The following is a 20032-nucleotide window of genomic DNA, read 5'->3' on the forward strand; positions in this document are numbered from 1 at the left end:
TTTTCAAAATAAAATTACAAAAATAAGACTTTTACTTTGATGGAATATTGTTCTTTGAGCTGAATGGTTTGGTCCTTCTGAACGACATCATCAGCACATACTTCGGGCAGAAGTGCTAACAATGTCGTTCAGAAGGACGATAAAAGCTCCAGGACCAAACCATTCAGCTCAGAGAACAAAACTCCATCAAAATCATCCACCTTAGCTACAAATCTTCTTCACCATCTCAAGACTTTTAGTAAATGAGTTCTTGGGATCTACCATTCCAAACTGGTATATTCAATAAAATGATGAAAACATTGATGATATGACACTGAATCAACGGATTACTGCATATCTAGATCGACTTATTCCTATAGAATAATAGTTTTATAAAGCAATATCTTAGTTCAATACTGTTTTATTCCGACAAGAATGATGAAAGCTAACTGTTGGGATCTATTTATGGATCAGTGAGATAATAAGCCATGCATATTCATATTCCTCTTATTATAAGCTTTAATTTGAACCATAGACTACTATTATACGATTTGCCGTTCTGAAGTTATATCCGGTCTATTAATTACAGTCTCCCTCATTCACATCCACTTTCGGCAAGATCTTGTACAAATGTTATTATTTTATTTTATGATGTAATGTGGCCTGTTCGGTTTGTATATAAACCCAGTATGCTTGAAATACACGATTCATATCGCGGAGGCCGAGATTTGCGCTCTCTACTCAACAGGCAAGGCTAAGCAGGAAGAAGGATTGATAAAGACTCTAGACTGCTCGTATGGGTTTATGCGTTATTGGTCTGGTTAATAACTGATTGGGCCATGCAGAAAGCAGGACTGACAAGTGCACTAGACTGCTTGTACGGGTTTCGTGTGTCATTGGTCCGATCGATAAATCACTGCTCTCTAATTAGCGGTATCATTACGTCATATATTCATAGGGGTACAAGGCCACAAGTTATAACAACCACATAGGAATCTACCTCGAATTTAGTGCTGCTGACTAATTCTTCACAATATACAAACTATTTGGTTTTATTTGATATGATACAATAGGATACGAGTCTTGTTGTTGTCACGAGCGCCATTACCAGCTAACTCTAAAACTTCTGCAGCCAGATATGCGAGAACCACAGCCAGATAAACTGGAACACCAGCACCAACTCACTCAGCGTAATTGCTCTTACGTAGAAGGCAATGTACACGACCAACAGGGAACTGAAGACCGGCGCGTGCTGACCTTGTTTTAGCCTTGTTTCGAACCTTACCACATTTGCCACGTCTACTTATTACTAAAAGAAGCAGAGAAACGCGTTCCTGTAGTACTGTATGATGACTTCATAGATTACATTGGTGTTCTTTAATTAGGAATTACAAAAGATTTGTGTACATTCTACTCTATGTCGAACCATTTATCAAATATATACTATTCTAACCTGAGATTACGTAATTGTTGTTTTTTTAAATTAGATGACTGCTTTACATTATGCTGCTAAAGAAAACAATGCAGAAGTATTAGATTATTTATTAACATCAAAAGCTAAAATTTTACCGGATAATGATGGTATCTATTTTGTTACATATGCATTGCAACGAAGGAATTATGAAACTATGAAAGCGATTGTTACACATTCACGGTTAGTAAATAGCTTTTTAATTTACCATGATCAGAATGACGTTTTGTGGAAGTACTTAACGGGCTGTTTCGTCCTAGTATGTGACTCCTGAGCAGTGCTCACCCACGATCCCTCATACGGGGATTGCGAATCCAGGATCTTCGGTCTCAAGCGTGAACGCTTAACCTGTAGACCAGTGAACCGGGATCTAATGGTGTTGATGTCTAACTTCAATTAATCCACAATATTGCGCGATCGTCCCATACTAAGACGAAACGGCTACCCAATTCTTTCAGGTTTTTCCATGGTGGTAACATAATGAATTCTCTTTTTAAAGCTGTTTTATTCCTAGTTCTCATCAAATCTGATTAAGTTACTTTGTCTAATCGGTTGATTTTCTGTCAATTTCACCATAATGTTTAAAATTCGACAAGTATTATTCTCTGATAGGGGTTGAATTCATGAGTCAATTAAAGCTAGGTCACCGCTGAAAACCTGGAAGAATTGAACTACCATTTCGTCCTAGTATATGACTCTTGAGAAGTATGCATCTACGATCTCTCATACGGGGTTCAAACTCAGGACAACACAAGATGGTACTGCCTACAGCTCTAATCATATCGATGTATAGCTATTCTAGAAATATTGATTTATTATTCTGAAGATTTCAGAGCTGTAACTTATTTATAATGGAACAGTATGTTTTTTTTCATTAAGCCATCTTACAATCATTATGCTTTGACTGTTGATCAACAGTATTCATAATGCAGTGCCATCTTTTTTTCCAACTACCTTGTATGGATAGTGAAAATTCTGGAGTTCAACCAGGTCTGTTGGGAGATATCAACTCACTGAAGACATTAGTGAATGGTTGCTCGATTTCGTGGATTGCTTGATGTGAGACATTAACACCGTTGGATGCCGGCCGGCTCAGTGGTCTAGTGGTTAAGCGCTCTGCCGCGAGACTGGTGGCTTCTGGGTTAGAATCTTGCCAGGCTGAATCGTGGATGCTCACTTCTGAGGAGTCCCACAATAGGACGAAACGACCGTCCAGTGCTTCCATGTTTTCCATGGTGGTCTAGCTTCAATTTACTTATGATTTCAACTATACAAAATATGAAGCTGTTTGTATGTTTTTCTTTGCAAAACACTCAAGTACTTTATAACATACCAAACCAACAAAACACTTGTGGTTTTCTTTTCTCATACTATTCACTACTTCTTACATCGTATTGATGTGTGAGCAAGAATGATAATGATTGGTTGTTTCGCTGAGTCAGTCATGTAGATAGTGTGACAGGTGTTATATGTGTTATATATATTCCCCTATCTTGACGTTATTGACTGACTGTTTCTTGTTGTTGGATTGTGTCGGATTTATGTGTGGAGATAGACTGACGTTCTAGTCAGGTTAATCTCGTGTTCTTGATCCGAGTTGTGTTGAAATCCTGTGGAATAGACACTGAGAGGGAATCCAGTGTAGATGTTCGTAAGTGTAAAAAGTGAAAGGACTGTTATAACAAGAAACCCTAGCGTTATAACAAGTATCCTACCGTTTATAACACATACAAATGTGAAGTTTCATCATTTCAATTTGTATTCTATTTATAGTTGGCTAGAATTACATGAAATGTTAGACAATACATCTCAATGTCCAGTGGATGGATTTATACGGAATATGCCATCAATGTGTAAAGTAAGTCAGTTAGAATATACAAAGCGTTATTTTTGGTAGTTAGGTCGTTTCCAAAGGTTTATTTTAGAAATTATGTATTCTAGAAAAATATAATTCAATAAAAGGCACCATTCAACCTCGAAGGAATTCATGCCTATAAATGAAATTCAGATCTGTCTAAGATCAGTGCGATACAATTGCACAAGCTAGTGGCTATCAGGATTCAATAGCTAAGATGTTTGGAACGAACGATACTGGGTTCGAATCCCAGAGTGAACATCAATTCTGAGATGAAGGTACATCTAACTGATGAGTCCCAGATAGGATGAAACATGCGTCCTGGATTCCACTGCTAACCACTATCCATCTCTGCTTATAATGCTTGTGAATTAAGGCAATATTGAGGCAATCCACATAGGATGCACATATGCCAATAAGAGAGAGACTGATCAATTGCAGTCCTAAATAACAATAGGAACATTCAAAAAAACAATACAAAACGAATTTAATTTATTAAGTTATTTGTAGACAAATTTCATTAAGTTCTATAAGGTGTGTATATTGGCGGTAAACTGAAAACGTTTGATGATTATCGTATTAAATTTCGAAAGCGTAGATCATCAAATTCCAAGTTAACAACTGACTTACGATGAAGTTCTCAGGAGCTGCTATGATCATTCATCTTCTTACCGACTGGATTTAGATTGTGTACTTCTATGAAGAGCTGGAACTAACAAAATAACTATTTGATGCTCCTTTATTCTGAAATGTATTTTAAAGCTAATTTTCTCTAGCGGTCAAGATCTTTATCATGTACATCTTTGTTATATCCCGAAGAGAATTATGAATGGTAACTTTTGAGGACTATTTATGCACCAATACGATAGGTATATTTCCGATTGTATAATTGTTAAGTAAACTATTCATATTTGTGTTCTCCTTATTATAAGCTTCAGTTTGACCCATAGACCATTACTATACGATTTGCCGTTCTTGAGTTATCTTCAGTCTATTAATTACTGTTCCCCACATTCACAGCCAAATTTGTTCGAGTCTTGTATAAATGTTATTTTCTATTTCAGGGTACGATGTGGTCTGTTTGATTGGTATATAAACTCAGTATGTTTGAAATATAATGATTCATATTACAGAGGCTGTTATTGGTGTTCTGGAGTTAACTGGCTGGGCTGGGTATATAGCAGGACCGACAAGTACTCTAGACTGCTCGTACTCGTTTCATGCGTCACTGGTCCGATCGATAAATCGCTGCTCTCGAATTGGCGGTTTCATCACGTCATATAATAAATAGGGCACTCAAACATAGATTATAACAATCTTAACTCCACTTTAGCTGAGATAAACGGCCTGAAGATAAATTGAACAGAAGACTTTTCTTAAAATTAAGTCAAATGAATACAAAAATGTTCTTGATCTTAGTTACTAACTAGAGTTAACACAATCATAAGGAAGTAGGAAGATGTTTGGGATATCTTTTTACTATTCAGTAACTAAGACGGTTAAACATACTGGGAAAGGAGTATATATATCCTACCATAATATGATTTGAATTATTTTTTCTGGACAAAATTCAAGAAAGGAAGAACAAGAAACTAGCAATTAACAACAGCCGAACACAAGCAGAGAAAGTCAAAGCACAAGCAGATTACACAGAAGCAAACAGGGAGGTGAAGAAAAGTATTAAGGCCGACAAGCAGAAATATATGGGAGAACTAGCAACGACGGCGGAAAAAGCTGCAAGAGAAGGGAACATGAGACAACTATATGATACAACGAAGAAATTGTAAGGGAGATATAGCAAACGAGAGAGACCAGTCAAGGACAAAGAAGGAAAGACAATCACTGAGATTCAAGAACGGAGGAAAAGATGGGCAGAATAATTCGAGGAATAGCTGAATAGACCAGCCCCATTGAATCCACCGAACATCGAAGCAGCACACACTGACCTCCCTATAGATATCACTCCACCAACGATCGAAGAAGTCAAGATGGCCATCAGACAAATCAAAAGTGGGAAGGCGACAGGACCTGACAATATACCAGCTGAAGCACTGAAGTCAGACATTGGATTAACTGCAAACATGCTTCACCTTCTATTCAAGAAGATTTGGGAAGAGGAACAAGTGCCAATGGACTGCAAAGAAGGATACCTCATCAGGATACCAAAGAAAGGAGATCTGAGCCAATGTGAGAACTACAGAGGCATCAGTTTGTTATCAGTACCAGGAAAAGTTTTCAACAGAGTGTTGCTGAATCGGATGAAAGACGCAGTAGATGCCCAACTTCGATATCGACAGGCTGGATTCCATAAGGATAGGTCGTGCACAGACCAGATTGCGACACTACGGATCATCGTGGAACAATCAGTTGAGTGGAACTCATCACTATACGTCAACTTCATTGACTATGAGAAGGCGTTTGACAGCGTGGATAGGAGAACATTATGGAAACTTCTTCGACACTATGGAGTTCCTGAAAAGATTGTCAACATTATCCAAAACTCATACGATGGACTATAGTGCAAAATCGTGCATGGAGAACAGCTGACAGATGCATTTCCAGTAGGGACCGGAGTCAGACAAGGCTGTCTACTCTCCCCATTCCTCTTCCTTCTGGTGATTGACTGGATTATGAAGACTTCGACATCTGAAGGGAAATACGGAATACAATGGACTTCTCAGAATCAATTAGATGATTTGGACTTCGCAGATGACCTAGCCCTCCTCTCTCATACACACGAACAAATGCAGATGAAGACAGCAAATGTAGCAGCAGCCTCTGCATCGATAGGCCCCCACATTCACAAAGGAAAAAGCAAGATCCTCAAATGCAACACGGAGAACACCAACCCAATCACACTTGATGGCGAAACTCTGGAAGAGGTGGAAACATTCAAGTACCTGGGGAGCATCGTTGATAAACAAGGAGGATCGGATGCAGATGTAAAGGCTAGGATTGGCAAAGCAAGAGCAGCATTTCTACAATTGAAGAACATATGGAACTCAAAACAACTCTCAACTAATTTCAAGGTCAGAATCTTTAATACGAACGTCAAGACAGTTCTACTGTACGGAGCTGAAACGTGGAGAACTACTACGACCATCATCAGGAAAGTACAAGTATTTATAAACAGTTGTCTATGCAAAATACTCAACATCCATTGGCCGGATACTATTAGCAACAGCGTTTTATAGGAGAGGACAAACCAAGTTCCAGCTGAAGAGGAAATTAGGAAAAGATGTTGGAAGGGAATAGGACATATATTGAGGAAATCACCAATGTGCATCACGAGGCAATCTCTAACTTGGAATCCGGAAGGGAAGCGGAAAAGAGGAAGGCCAAAGAACACACTACGCCGGGAAATAGAAGCAGATATGAAAAGGATGAATGTTAAGTGGAAAGAACTGGAAAGGAAGGCTCAGGACAAGGTTGGATGGAGAATGTTGGTGAGCGGCCTATGCTCCTCGACGAGGGGTAACCGGCCTAAGTAAGCAAGTAAGTAAGTAATAATATCATTTAAATACTTGTCTATACATGGAAACATTGATTGTTAAACTGATATAAAAGAGTCTTTCCAAAAGGTATGACAGTTTCTTTATTGTTTTTATGATAGCTTGTTTTGGATCAGTGTATTAAAGAAATTGGAACGAAAAACACTCTTGATCATGAAGTGAGTTAAGTGTTATATATTTTATTTTAAGGGGTTTTTTTGTTTAGGGGTTAGCTTCTTTAAATACAACTTTTGCAGATGTTCTTCGGAAGGTACTCATTCTTAATAGGTGCTTTATGGCGTACTGTTACGGAGGTAGTCGTTTCAGTACGAATGGCTTAAGTGTGTCTTCTTAGAGTTTATTAACATTCCACGTTTACGATGAAAACTGTCGTCATTCTCTGTTAGAAGTTTCTTTTCGGTCGTTGTAAAAAAAACTTTCTAAACGTGGTTTTCAAGAAGACGAATCATGTTCGCACATTTAGGATTGATAAATGAACTGTCGATTCGATATTTGAGCAGCTCCTGATAACTATTGGGCTTAAACTGCATGGCATCTTTAACATAAAAGAGAAAGCGTATCATGCTGAAAGGACACGCTACTTCAAAGTTATTTTGTGAACACAAAAATGAGTGTATTTAGAGAGTTATTTACAATCCTAGGCTTCTGGAAATTTCTGAAACCATACTAAATATAATAGCAACATAGATAAATATCCAATCAGAAACGCGACTCATAACTGTTCACTTTATAGATGTTTTTGAGAAGTATCTATTCAACGCTGATGAGATAGCATTTCCTATGGTTTTCTGGACCACAATAGACTTTTCCAAAAAATACTTTGGAACTCCCTAACAGTTCCATCCAAAGCTCCTATGGTCAGAAAATTTGAGCATTCATCAACTATTAACACAAAATGTTATAATCGGATGGAATATGTCATCATCAATCAACATTCAACAAAATATGAAATCTTATAGTTGAAACCATGAATCCATTGAAGCTACACTACCATGGAAAACCTAGAATCGCTGAACGTTTAAGCGCTTGCGCGCTAGAGGGATAGGTCCTGGGTTCGAATCGTGGATGCGCACTGCTAAAGAGTCTCATATTAGGAGGAAACGGCCGTCCAGGGCTTCCAAGTTTCCTATGGTGGTCTAGCTTCAATTGATTCATGATTTCAACTATCAAATTACTAAAATCCCCACAAAACCCCCTTCTGATAAATATCTTCACATTTTCATAAAGATAACATTTAAATAGACTCAATACCTTTAAACTGTTCTATACTGTAGATATTTTATGACTTTTCAATACTTCAACGACCCATGAATCCTTCTGAAAAAACACCACAGGATCCTATGAAACGTATCAAGGTAAACATAAATTTCTTAATGTATCTATCTATGTAGGATAGTGATTAGATTTTTTTCTAAATACACATGGTATTGTTTGTTTGAATCTTCACATCGATGTTTAGGACTGCAATTTATCACTCTCTTATTGGCATATGTGCATACTGTGCGTATTTCATCGATATTGTCTTACTTCACAAGCATTATAAGCAATCATGGATAGAGGCTGGCAGTGGAATGAAGTTTGACACACGTTTCGTTCTCAGTAGCTTAGTGAATAACTCGATGGCGTTTGAAGCGAAAGGTACTGGGTTAGAGTCCTAGAGTGAACATCAACTCTGAAATACAGGTACATCCAGCTGACGAGTCCCAAATAAGACGAAGCGCGCGTCCTAGATTCCAGTGCTAGCCATCATCCATCTTTGCTTTTAATGTTTTTTATAGTTATTGTTACACCTCTTCTTAAAAGTTTTAGATGACCATTATTTGACTGTAATATAATGGAATTGTTTATGATGTAGGACGAAATATAGATCCTACTTCAATCGTATATGTTCTATCAACAAGTCATGCTAATAACAATGTGAATAGAAATTGTTGAATACATGAATGTGTTTCGGATGATTATATTTCATGTATTCATTTTAGTAGATAGATAAAGTGGTAAGAAGTGTAGAAAGTATAAATGTCTACTCAAAATACTACTCATTACAAATGGTAATGTAAATTTAAAATAGATTGTGAATAGTGTAGAAGGGAGATAGGCATTGGATAAAATAATATGTGTATAAACACACAAATATGCACACATGAGACGTATAACTGTAGAATTACAGAGGTATGAATATAAGGGGTATATGTAATGAACATATTTATATTTACTTATTTGAAAACATAAATATTCGTAAAAAGGGGCACCGAATACATATTCGCCACACAAGTCACTTGATTTGTGTGTGGGCTGTGATACTGCACGGGTGCCCAGATCGAAGCAAGTGGTTTTCTTAGGGGACCACAACCCAAGCCTTCGACCTAAAGGTCTGACCCACAAGGCAGTGGAGTGACGTCAGGAGATGCAATCCCATGGTAGTCGATGACCAACGACTGATTCATACGCCATTTGTTCCCTCTGGGTACTGGAGTCCATGTGCACCATTGGTTAGGAATCAGGGTTTCCCAACTCCCCTAGGTAGACTTTCTGTGTCCACCAACCCGGTTAAATCGCCGGACATTCACTTTCGTCCTCTCAATTTCGTAAACAACACCCGTGGTGCGAGAAGGCAGTGAGAAGGACTTTCCTGACAGTAGCTGTTTACGCATGGCCATGTGAGACCATTTGGAGAAAAAGAGATGACTCTCCCCACCCTCAGTGGTACCAGAGCATTTTGGGGTATATGTAATGAAAGTCACAACTTCATATAGAAAAATGAAGTTATATGTAGTTCAATAACTCAAGATTAATTTTAAGTTAAACAGTTCTTACTCCACTGACCTTTTAATCACAGAGTAAAAGTAAATAGTTTCATTATCAAAGAATATCGGTCTATTCACTACAAAGGAAACAATCATTAAAGGGTAGCTAAGTGTATAATGAGTTGAGTGTTTGAAGCAAAAGATAATGATTTGGAATTTCAATGTAAACATAAATACTGAAGTACAGATACATTTAGCGTGATATAGTACATCCTAGGTTCCACCCCTTTTCACTATCCAACCTAAACAAAACATATAAAATTCATCTTTGTATTGTTTGTTTGAATCTTCTCATTGATATTTAGGACTGTAATTCATCAGTCTCTAAATGCACAAGCTAGTGGCTATCCGAACTCAGTAGCTAAGCGGATAATGTGATGACTTTTAAAGCGGACGGTAATGAGTTCAAGTCCCAGAGTGAACATCAACTCTTGGGTAAAGATACATTTAGCTGATGATACCTAGATGGGACGAAACACAAATCTTGGATTCTACTGTTAATCATTGTATAAAGGATATAGTTGTACATTTCATTATATTAAACCCATTTAATAATGTTTACTTTTGTTTTTAGTTAATGGTCGAGTTGAAACGTGAAGAGTTATTAATTCATCCACTTTGTAAAGCCTATTTAGAAAGAAAATGGTAATGATAATCAAAATCATTTTTAAATATTGTTCAATAATGTTTAAACCAATAGATTTTGTATCATTCACTGCTCTTTCTTAATTGAGATCATGAAACGATTGATGTCAAAACCACCATTGAGAACCTGAAAACACTGGAAGACCATTCCATCCTATTATGGGACTCCTCAGGAGTGCGGATCCATGATCCTGCTAGCGGGATCCGGAACCAGAAACCTCAGTGTCGCACGCGAACGCTTAACTTGTACACCGCTGAGCCGACACCCAATGATGTTAATGTCTAATCTCAACCAATCCATGAAATTTCACGACGATCTTCCATTGTACTGAGGTAGATACTTGTCTCCACTGATCACAACTTCTAACTAGAACTCCGAGAATTCACTCACAAAGCTAGTCACTAGTGATAACTGTTCTTTTTCCTTAAGAATTATTAAACGGTTATATTGAAATCTGTCATGTTAATAAAATTGAAGGAGGATTGAGTTGAATTAGACAAACAAACTTAATGGAAGTTAACAATGTAGAACATTACAATTAGACTTAATGATCTATATGTATGATGTGGATTACAAGACGTGAATTTACTAAGTAAACATCGTAGACTAGAATATGTCAACTGTTTAAGGATATTTACTTTCTAATGATTTTCTACGTTAATTCAGTTTGTGTTAAAATATGTTATCTAAATAAAATGTCATGGATTGCTAACATTGCAGTAAGATAAGGGTGGATAGTGGCTAGTAGTGGAATCCAGGACGCGCGTTTCGTTCTATCTAGGACTCGTCAGATGGATTTACCTGAATCTCAGAGTTGATGTTCACTCTGGGACTCGAACCCTGTACCGTTCGTTTCAAACGCCTTTGAGTTATCCACTCAGCTACTGAGTCCAGATAGCCACTTGCTTATGCAATCGGGTGAAGTTTTAAATTCACTTAGTATTATTTGTTTGAATCTCCCCATTGACGTTTAGGACTGCGATTGATCAGTCTCTAATTGGCATATGTGCATACTGTGCGTATTGCCTCGATATAGCCTTAATTCACAAGCATTATAAGCAAAGATGGATAGTGGCTAGCATTGGAATCCAAGACATGCGTTTCGTTCTCAGTAGCATTGTGGATAACTCAATCGTGTTTGAAAACGAAAGATATTGGGTTCGAGTCCCACAGTGAACATCAACATGTCTGAGATGCAGGTACATCCAGCTGACGAGTCCCAAACAGAACGAAACGCGCGTCCTAGATTCCACTGCTAGCCAGTATCCGTTTTTGTTTTATAGTAATATTTATCATGAATTTTAGATCAATTAGGGAGCCATTAAAAGAACTCCAATATGGTACGAATGATGAAACGCATGAAATTGAAGGAGGAGGAAGTATACCCTTTAATTAGAATGATACTGATTTATAACTGATATGATGTATTATTATTATTAATGGTTTTATTGAATATTATATTTTTGGTACAATATAGAATTCTCAGCATAAAGTATTTCAACATGTTTCCCTTTCTTGCTTCTTCATCGATCCTGACGACGAATATTAAGTGATCATCAGTTTAAATATTAGCAGTTTGAGAATCAACATTTGAATGTTATTCATTCTTTTCAATATATATTATCTGCCAGCCATCACAATATCTCTGATTGAACTCTTTTGTAAATTGTACAGCATAGGATTGTAAACTTTTCATAAACCCACCTAAATAGGCTGGAGAATGCTGGTCGTCGGCCTATGCTCCATTGGGAGTAACAGGCGTAAGTATGTAAGTAACCTGAATAGGTAATGAAACTAATAGACATAATGATGTATTTAAACAAACAAGAAAATAGATAACGTGTTGAACTAATCAGATGACAGGAACAGATAGCCTAGATATTCAAGTAGGTCACCATGTAGAAGAACGTCAATGAACTCTCATTTTATCCCATAAGTTAACTATTATAGAATATAAACTTAATCAATAAATTGATGATTGATTATTATTGTTACTATGATGAATTTTATTGAAAGGCAAACATATGGACGTTGGGTTCAATTATGTGTTAGTGTTTATTATGCTGTATTATTATTGGCAATTACATGTTTGGTTTTGGGTCATAGTCCAATACATCATATAGAAAACATTGACAATATGTCCAATTGTTCTGAATTGGTAAGTTAAAAATATGAAGTTTTATTTATTACAATAATGTTAGTCCAAAGGATAAACAGGTGGTCTTCGTAGTGGACCACACCCGGAGCCATTGACCTAAAGGTCTGATCCACAAGACAGTGGAGCATGGTAAGGAGATGCAGTCCTATGGTAGCCACTGACCAACGATTGATTCATACGACATTTGTTCCCTCAGGATTCTGGAGTCCATGTACACCATTGGTATGGAATCAGAGTTTTCCAACTCCCCTATGTGGACTCACCGTGTCCACTGAGTTGGTTAAAGCGCCAAACATTCGCTTTTCGTCCTTTCAACTTGGTAAACAACACCCGTGGTGCAAGAAGGCAGTGAGTAAGACTTCCCTGGAAGGGACTATATGAGCGTGTACATGTGGGAGCGAACTCTCCCCATTCTCGGACGTACCAGGCTTGATTGTATTATAACATTATTTTTATATTGTAAACAAGGTATACAGATAACTAAGTCAGCATCATTTTCATTTGAACAGAAAGCTTACGGTAGATATGTTGACAGTGAGAACACAGGTGAGGAAAACTGATTGTGTGTTCAGATACATCATTATATAATCTCTTGGTAAAATATGAGAATAATACACTGACTGTTTCATTTGCAAAATTCCATTGTTTGTCCTTCATATCCTTTTATGTAATTCTTTCAAGTTGCAGTTGCTTCCTATTTCTGTTTCTGTTTTCTTTAAGTCAACGTTCATAGCCTTCTGTTGCTCGGTAATCCACTTCCGATTGGTGTTACATACTACTTATGTTTGTCAATATAAGTAACATACACCACATACTGATATTTTATATCTTTCAGTACATGGTATTGGCAACCAGCATAAATTGTATGTGGACGTAAATCAATGATATTAGTATCGTCTAATGATTTAAGCTTGTTATGGGTTACTCTAGAAAATAGAACTGTAAAAATAAAATAGAAAATGAAAGAGAAATCAGGAAAAGTAAAATGTTCCGTTGACAATTAGGGCTTAATTGCTTACTTACTTAAGCCTGTTACCCCCAATGGAGTATAAACCACCGACCACCATTATTCAACTCACTCTGTCCTGGACCTTTCTTTCTAGTTCTATCCAGTTGTTGTTCATTCTTCGCATAACTGTTTCCATTTCTCGGCGTAATGTGTTCTTTGGTCTTCTTCTTCTCCTTTGGCCTTCAGGATTTCATGTGAGCACTTGCCATGTGGCGCAGCTGGCTGCTTTCTTCAATGTGTGTCCTATCCGCTCCCAGCACCTCTTCCTGATTTCCTCCTCAGCTAAAATCTGGTGTGTTGACTCCCACAGTAGGTTGTTGCTGATAGTGTATGGCCAACGGATCCGAAGTATTTTGTGTGTACAATTGTTAATAAACACTTGTGTCTTCTGGAAGATGGCTTTCGCAGTTTTATTTTCGTAGTTCCTCCTCATACAGTAGAACTGTCTTGACATTTGTATTGAAAATTCTGACTTTGGTGTTGGTTGATAGTTGTTTTGAGTTGTTGAGATTCTTCAATTGTAGATATTCTGCTCTTGCTTTGCCGATCTGCGCCTACACATCTGCATCAGAACCATCGTGTTTATCAATGATGCTACCCGGATATGTAAATGTTTTTAAATCCTCCAAAGCTTCTCGGTTAAGTGTGATTCGATTGATGCATTTTGTGTTGTATCGGAGAATCTTGCTTTCCCGTTTGTGTATATTGAGATCCACTGCTTCTGAGACTGCTGCTAAACTGGTCGTCTTCTTCTGTATTTGTTGTTGCGTGTGTGATAGAAGAGTCAGATAATCTGCGAAGTCTAGATCGTCAAGCTGCATCCTAGCTGTCCACTGTATCCCGTGCTCCCCTGCAGATGTTGACGTCTTCATAATCCAGTTGATCACCAGGAGAAAAAGAAAGGTTGAGAGTAGGCAACTTTACCTGACACCAGTCTTTACTTCGAACGAGTCAGTGAGCTCTCCTCCATGCATTATTTTGCAGTTTAATCCATCATAGGAATTCCGTATGATATTGGCTATCTTCTCAGGTACGCCGTAGTGTTGAAGAAGCCTCCATAGTGTTGTCCTGTCCACGCTATCAAATGCTCTCTCGTAGTGAATGAAGTTGATCTAGAGTGAGGAATTCCATTCAATTGATTATTCCACAATCGATCCTTACTGAATCTAGCCTGATGGTCTTGAATTTGATAGTTTACAGAGTCCTTCATTCTGTTTAAGAACACCCTGTTGAAGACATTTCCTGGTATTGAGAGAAGAGTGATGCTTCTGTAATTCTCACACCTGCTGAGATCGCCTTTCTTTGATATCTTGATAAGGTGTCCTTCTTTCCAGTCTGTAGGTACTTGTTCTTCGTCCCAAAACTTGCTGAAAAGAATGTGGCGTATCTTTGCAGTTGCTGCTACATTTGCTTTCAGTGCCTCTGCCGGGATGCTGTCTGGTCCCACTGCTTTGTCGCTCTTGATTTGTCTGATTGCCATGCTGATTTCTGGAATTGTTGGTGGGCTAACATTGATTGTGAGGTCCTTGGGTGCTGCTTCGATGTTGGGTGGGTTCAGTGGAGTTGGTCGGTTTAAGAGTTCCCTAAAGTGCTGTACCCAACTGTTCTGTTGTTCTTCAATGTCGGTGATCACTTTGCCTTCTTTGCTTTTCACTGGTCGTTCTGGTTTATGATAATTTCCAGTGAGCTTCTTTGTCGTATCATACAGTTGTCTCATGTTTCCTTCTCTTACAGCCTTTTCCGCCGTCATTGCGAAATCTTACACATATTTACGTTTGTCGGTTCTGAAGCTCCTCTTCACTTGCTTGTTTGCTTCTGTGTATTCAGCTTATGCCTTGGCTTTTTCTGTTCTTGTTCGGTTGGTTTTGATTGCTGCCTTCTTGTTCCTCCTTTCTTCAATCTTATCCAGTATATTAATAGTGATCCATTCCTTGTAGTGATTATTTATGTGGCCTAGAACCTCCTGAAATGTTGAAGTGATTTCCTCCTTGATCTCTTTACAGTTGTTCTCTATGGTAGTTCCCTCTCCATTGAGTAGATCGTGAAAGGCCTGTAACCTATTGCTGAGGTCTACCTTAAATTTATTGAGTCTGGCAGTATCCTGAAGAAAAGCCATATTAAACTTTTGTGATGTTGTCTGCCCCGTTGTCCAGTGCTTCTTAAGTTTTAATTTGATTTCGGCGACCAGCAACTGATGATCTGATGCTATGTCAGCCCCTTTCCTGGTTCTCATATCCTCCATCTTCCTTCTGAACTATGTATTGATGAAGATATGGTCGACTTGGTTCTGCGTAGTGTGATCCGGTGAAGTACATGTGGCTTTGTGTATGCGTTTATGTGGGAATATAGTGCCGCCTATGACCAGTTTGTTGAAGCACATAGGTTTGCAAATCTCTCACCATTTTCGTTCCTTTCTCCCAGTCTATTTCGTCCTCTGATCTCTTCATATCTGATATTTTCCATTCCAATCATGGCATTAAGGTCTCCCATCAGAATGGTCAAGTCCTTTGTAGGGAATTTCCCAACGATTGACAGCAGCCTATCATAGAACTGATCTTTAACGTCTTCATTGTAATCGTTCTCAAGGGCATAGCGTTGGATGATATTCGTTGTAATGCCCTCTCTCTTTGTTCTGAAGGGGGCTTTGATGATCCTGGATCCATGAGATTCCCATCCTATAAGTGCTTTTTGTGCCTGTATGGATAGCATCAGTACAATGCCTTGTGTATGTGGGGCATTTTCTTCTTCATGACCGAAGTATAACGGTAGCTCCCCTGAAGCTAGTGGTTGTTGTCCAACCTGCATCCAATTTGTTTCACTGTCCTCAAGCACCGGCAGTAACCCTAGAGGGGCTCCAGGACTCAATAGCTTAGTGGATAACGCAATAGCATTAAAAACAAACGATACTGGGTTCGAGTCTCGGTGTGGATATCAATTCTGAGATTCAGGTACATCCAGACGACGAGTATCAAATAGGACGAAACGCAAATCTTGGATTCCATTACTAGCCAATATCCATCTTTGCTTAGAATTCTTGTGACTGAAGACAATATCGAGGCAATCCTCACAGTACGCCTAATGTGCCTACAAGAGACTGATCAATGGGACGATTCAAGTAAACAATACCAAGTGATGATTAATATTGTTATTCTAGAGACTAGTTTTAAACACAATTGAAACAACACTTACTTTATAGATTATTGGGTTAACATTTTAATGATACAACTGTTTAGCATTACTAAACGTATTCATCTATTACCATACATTGAATTATGTTGAGTTATTTATGAATTACATTATCAAGTTATCATTATTATGAGTTATTATTCAGAAATGTATAAGGATGGTTGAGGAGATTTCTAGCTCAGGTGGATGATTTCGATGGAGTTTTGTTCTTTGAGCTGGATGGTTTCGTTGTGGAGCTTTCATCGTCCTTCTGAACGACATCATCAACACAAACTTCTGGTAGCAGTGAAGTGTTTGACAGGAACCAATTAACATCGAGGTGTAGAGGACAAGCTGTGAACCACATGTGGAGAAATTTAAACATTTCACTTCTACCAGAAGTTTATTTCCACAATTCATCTATCTAGATTTACAACATGCTAGTTTGAATCTCGCGAGGTAGGATTGTGGATGCGCACTACTGAGGAGTCCCTCAATAGGACGATACAGTGTTCCAGTGCTTCCAGGTTTTCCATGATGATCTAGCTTCAATTGACTCATGATCTCAACTATTGAAATTACTATAATATCCACAAAAACCTTTTCTCATATTAATTAATATATGTTCACTAGTGACTGGTTTCAAGAGGTATAACCTGGAGTTCTAGTGAGAAGCAGTGACCAGTGGAGTTCAAACAGGTCTATTGTTAGATGGTAACTCACTGAACACAATGGTGGACAGTGGCTCAATTTCGTGGATTAGTTGATGTTAGACAATAACACCGTTAGATGTCGGCTTAGTGGTCTAGAGGTTAAGCGCTCATGCACAAGACTGATAGGTCCTGGATTCAAATCTCGTGAGGCGGGATCGTGGATGCGCACTGCTGAGGAGTCCCACAATAAAACGATTTGCCCGTCCAGAGCTTCCAGGTTTTCCATGGTGGTCTAGCTTTAATTGAATAATGATCTCAACTATGTATAAATCAATGATTTATTTAATTTAATCTGGTTGACGTTTTTTACTGGCAAGATTTTTTTCTACGAGATGAGGTTACCGACTCCATACCCAACCCTCCTCGCCTTTTATCTGGGCTTGAGACTGGTAGTAACTCTAGAAGATCTATAGGTGGAGTTATTTTGGTGAGACTATAATTTATAGACGATCTTCGAACGAATCTTAAATGACCTTGAGAAATATTAGCCAGTCAGTAAACAGTCAGCACAGAGTAAAAATATATTATACAAAACTAAAGAATTAAAGTGGATACACTTCTTTTACATGGTCCAAAAACTTGTCAAAGTTAGAAAGAGGTTCAAAGGTTCTAAAATCGTAATGCATAAGGTAGAGGAAGTCATCCATATGGCTCCATAATAATCAGTATCTAGAGCCATGATAAGGTCAAAAAAACCCTCTCGGCCTCCATCACATAGCTTCAATATTGTTTGTGTACACTCTGGTTGTGTAAATTCATCATTTTTATTATGGATGTGTCCCTACAATATTCATTTCACTGAACAGACGAAGTTTCAGTGATATCTGTTATTATTGCAGCCAATTTAGCTGGTGGTTTAATCATATAGTTCGCGGCAATTATTATAATTTACCTTAGTCTCAATCTGGATCGAGCGAAAAAGGTTCCTATTCTAGCAAATGCCTTCCTTCAACATATATTACATCGAAGGACAATATCACGATAGTATACACAAAGTCTACAAGTCATTTGATCACTCCAATTTCAAATAAACGAACTTGTTAATAATCTCACTTATTGTAACCGCTTAATTGTCACGCCTTCCCTAAAATCCCCTGTGAACCTATCGTACATAAACATCAGGTACTGAAATTGGCGCCGTGACCTTGAAATCCCTCAGACTCTTCTGATTAGCTGATCCATAAAATTATAGTCTCGCCATTTTTTTAAATTTCATTATGAATCAATATTTTCAGAAGGGTATTTGTGGAGATTTCAGTATTTTTCAAAGTTGAAATCATGAGTCAATTGAAGCTAGACCATCACCAACAACCTGGAAGCACTGGACGGCCGTTTCGTCCTACTATGGGACTCCTCAACAGTGCTGAGGAGTGACTGACTTCAAGATACATGTCCTGGAGTTCTAGTGAGAAGGAGTGACCAGTTGAGTTCAACCATGTCTGTTGTAAGATAACAACTCACTGAAGACAATTGGTGAATGGTCGCTCATAATTCGTGGATCGGTTGAAGTTAGACACTAACACCACTGGGTGCCAGCCGCCTTAGTGGTCTATCAGTTAACGGCTCTGGCTCGAGACTGGTAGGTCCTGGGTTCGAATCTCGCGAGTGCAGGATCGTGGATACACACTGTCACTGAGGAGTCCCATAATAGCACGAAACATCCATCCAGTGCTTCCGGGTTGTCGATGGTGGTCTAGCTTAGGTTGACCCATGATTTCAACTTTGAAAAATCAATATTTTGTCGATTAATTTTTCTTTTTTTCTTTTTTCTCTCTTTTCTCTTTTTTTTTTTCTAAAATATAGAAATATGAATATTTTAAAGATTGGAATAATTATTTAGAATTTTTATTAAATGCCTTAGCAATGTCATATTCAGCATTAACATTAAAGAATCAATTAAATTATAATTATATTGAATTAGGTGTAATTGTAATGTTTTTAGCATGGTTCAATTTTCTATTACAAATGATGAGGTAAATTGTTTTTCTTTTATAATTCAAGTTTATTCATTGAAATCTACCAGATTCAGTTTTGTTTAGATCGTCCTAGTAACCTCTAGGTTATATGTACCCAGGAACTTCAACATAAGAAATGATCGACTTCAAACGAGCCAATCAGAAGCATCTGAAGGAGTTCAAGGTCACGGCGCCAATTCATGTAAACTTTGATGGAGTTTTTTCTCTGAGCTGAATGGTTTTGCTGTGGAGCTTTCATTGTCGTTCTTCTGATCGACATCATCAGCAAAAACTTCTGGTAGGAGTGCTGATGATGTCGTTCAGAAGGATGATGAAAGCTTCACGACCAAATCATCCAGCTCAGAGAACAAAATCATCCACCTGAACTACAAATCATCTCCACCATCTCAAATTCATGTAAACTTATCTCATTGAAATGATACATTCAGTTTCTTAAGCTCTTCCTAGTAACCTCTAAGTTATATTTACACAGAAACTTGAACACAAGAGAGGGAAAAGGTGAGAAATATGGAGGAAATGATTGACTCCAAAGGTTCCTTTATGAATAGAAAATCTAGGCTTTTGGTGAGATTATAATTTATGGACGAGTCAATCAGAAGCGCCAATTCCAGTACCTGATACTTATATACGATCGGTTCACGGCTTACCTTGGATCTTGTGCGCACTACCGTGATGATGTTGTCTTTTGATGTGATATGTATTAGAGGAAGAAGTCTGCTAGAATAGGAATCTATCTTCGCT

General features: G+C 38.0%; 1 protein-coding gene across 1 annotated transcript in view; it reads left to right on the plus strand.

Annotated features, from left to right (window-relative positions):
* Smp_125690 (transient receptor potential cation channel subfamily A member, putative) overlaps window positions 1-19292 on the plus strand; it is a gene marked incomplete at both ends in the record, with an annotated part of 39914 nt that extends 20622 nt beyond the window's left edge. The window contains 7 exons of the mRNA XM_018791054.1: window positions 1467-1633; window positions 3224-3308; window positions 6919-6975; window positions 8092-8172; window positions 10199-10269; window positions 12287-12428; window positions 19119-19292. Coding sequence (XP_018647368.1) covers window positions 1467-1633; window positions 3224-3308; window positions 6919-6975; window positions 8092-8172; window positions 10199-10269; window positions 12287-12428; window positions 19119-19292 — 777 coding nt within the window. The remainder of the gene's footprint in view (window positions 1-1466; window positions 1634-3223; window positions 3309-6918; window positions 6976-8091; window positions 8173-10198; window positions 10270-12286; window positions 12429-19118) is intronic.
* Window positions 19293-20032: the final 740 nt, after the last annotated feature.

This window comes from Schistosoma mansoni, assembly GCF_000237925.1.
Source record: "Schistosoma mansoni, WGS project CABG00000000 data, supercontig 0243, strain Puerto Rico, whole genome shotgun sequence".
NCBI classification, from domain to species: domain Eukaryota; kingdom Metazoa; phylum Platyhelminthes; class Trematoda; order Strigeidida; family Schistosomatidae; genus Schistosoma; species Schistosoma mansoni.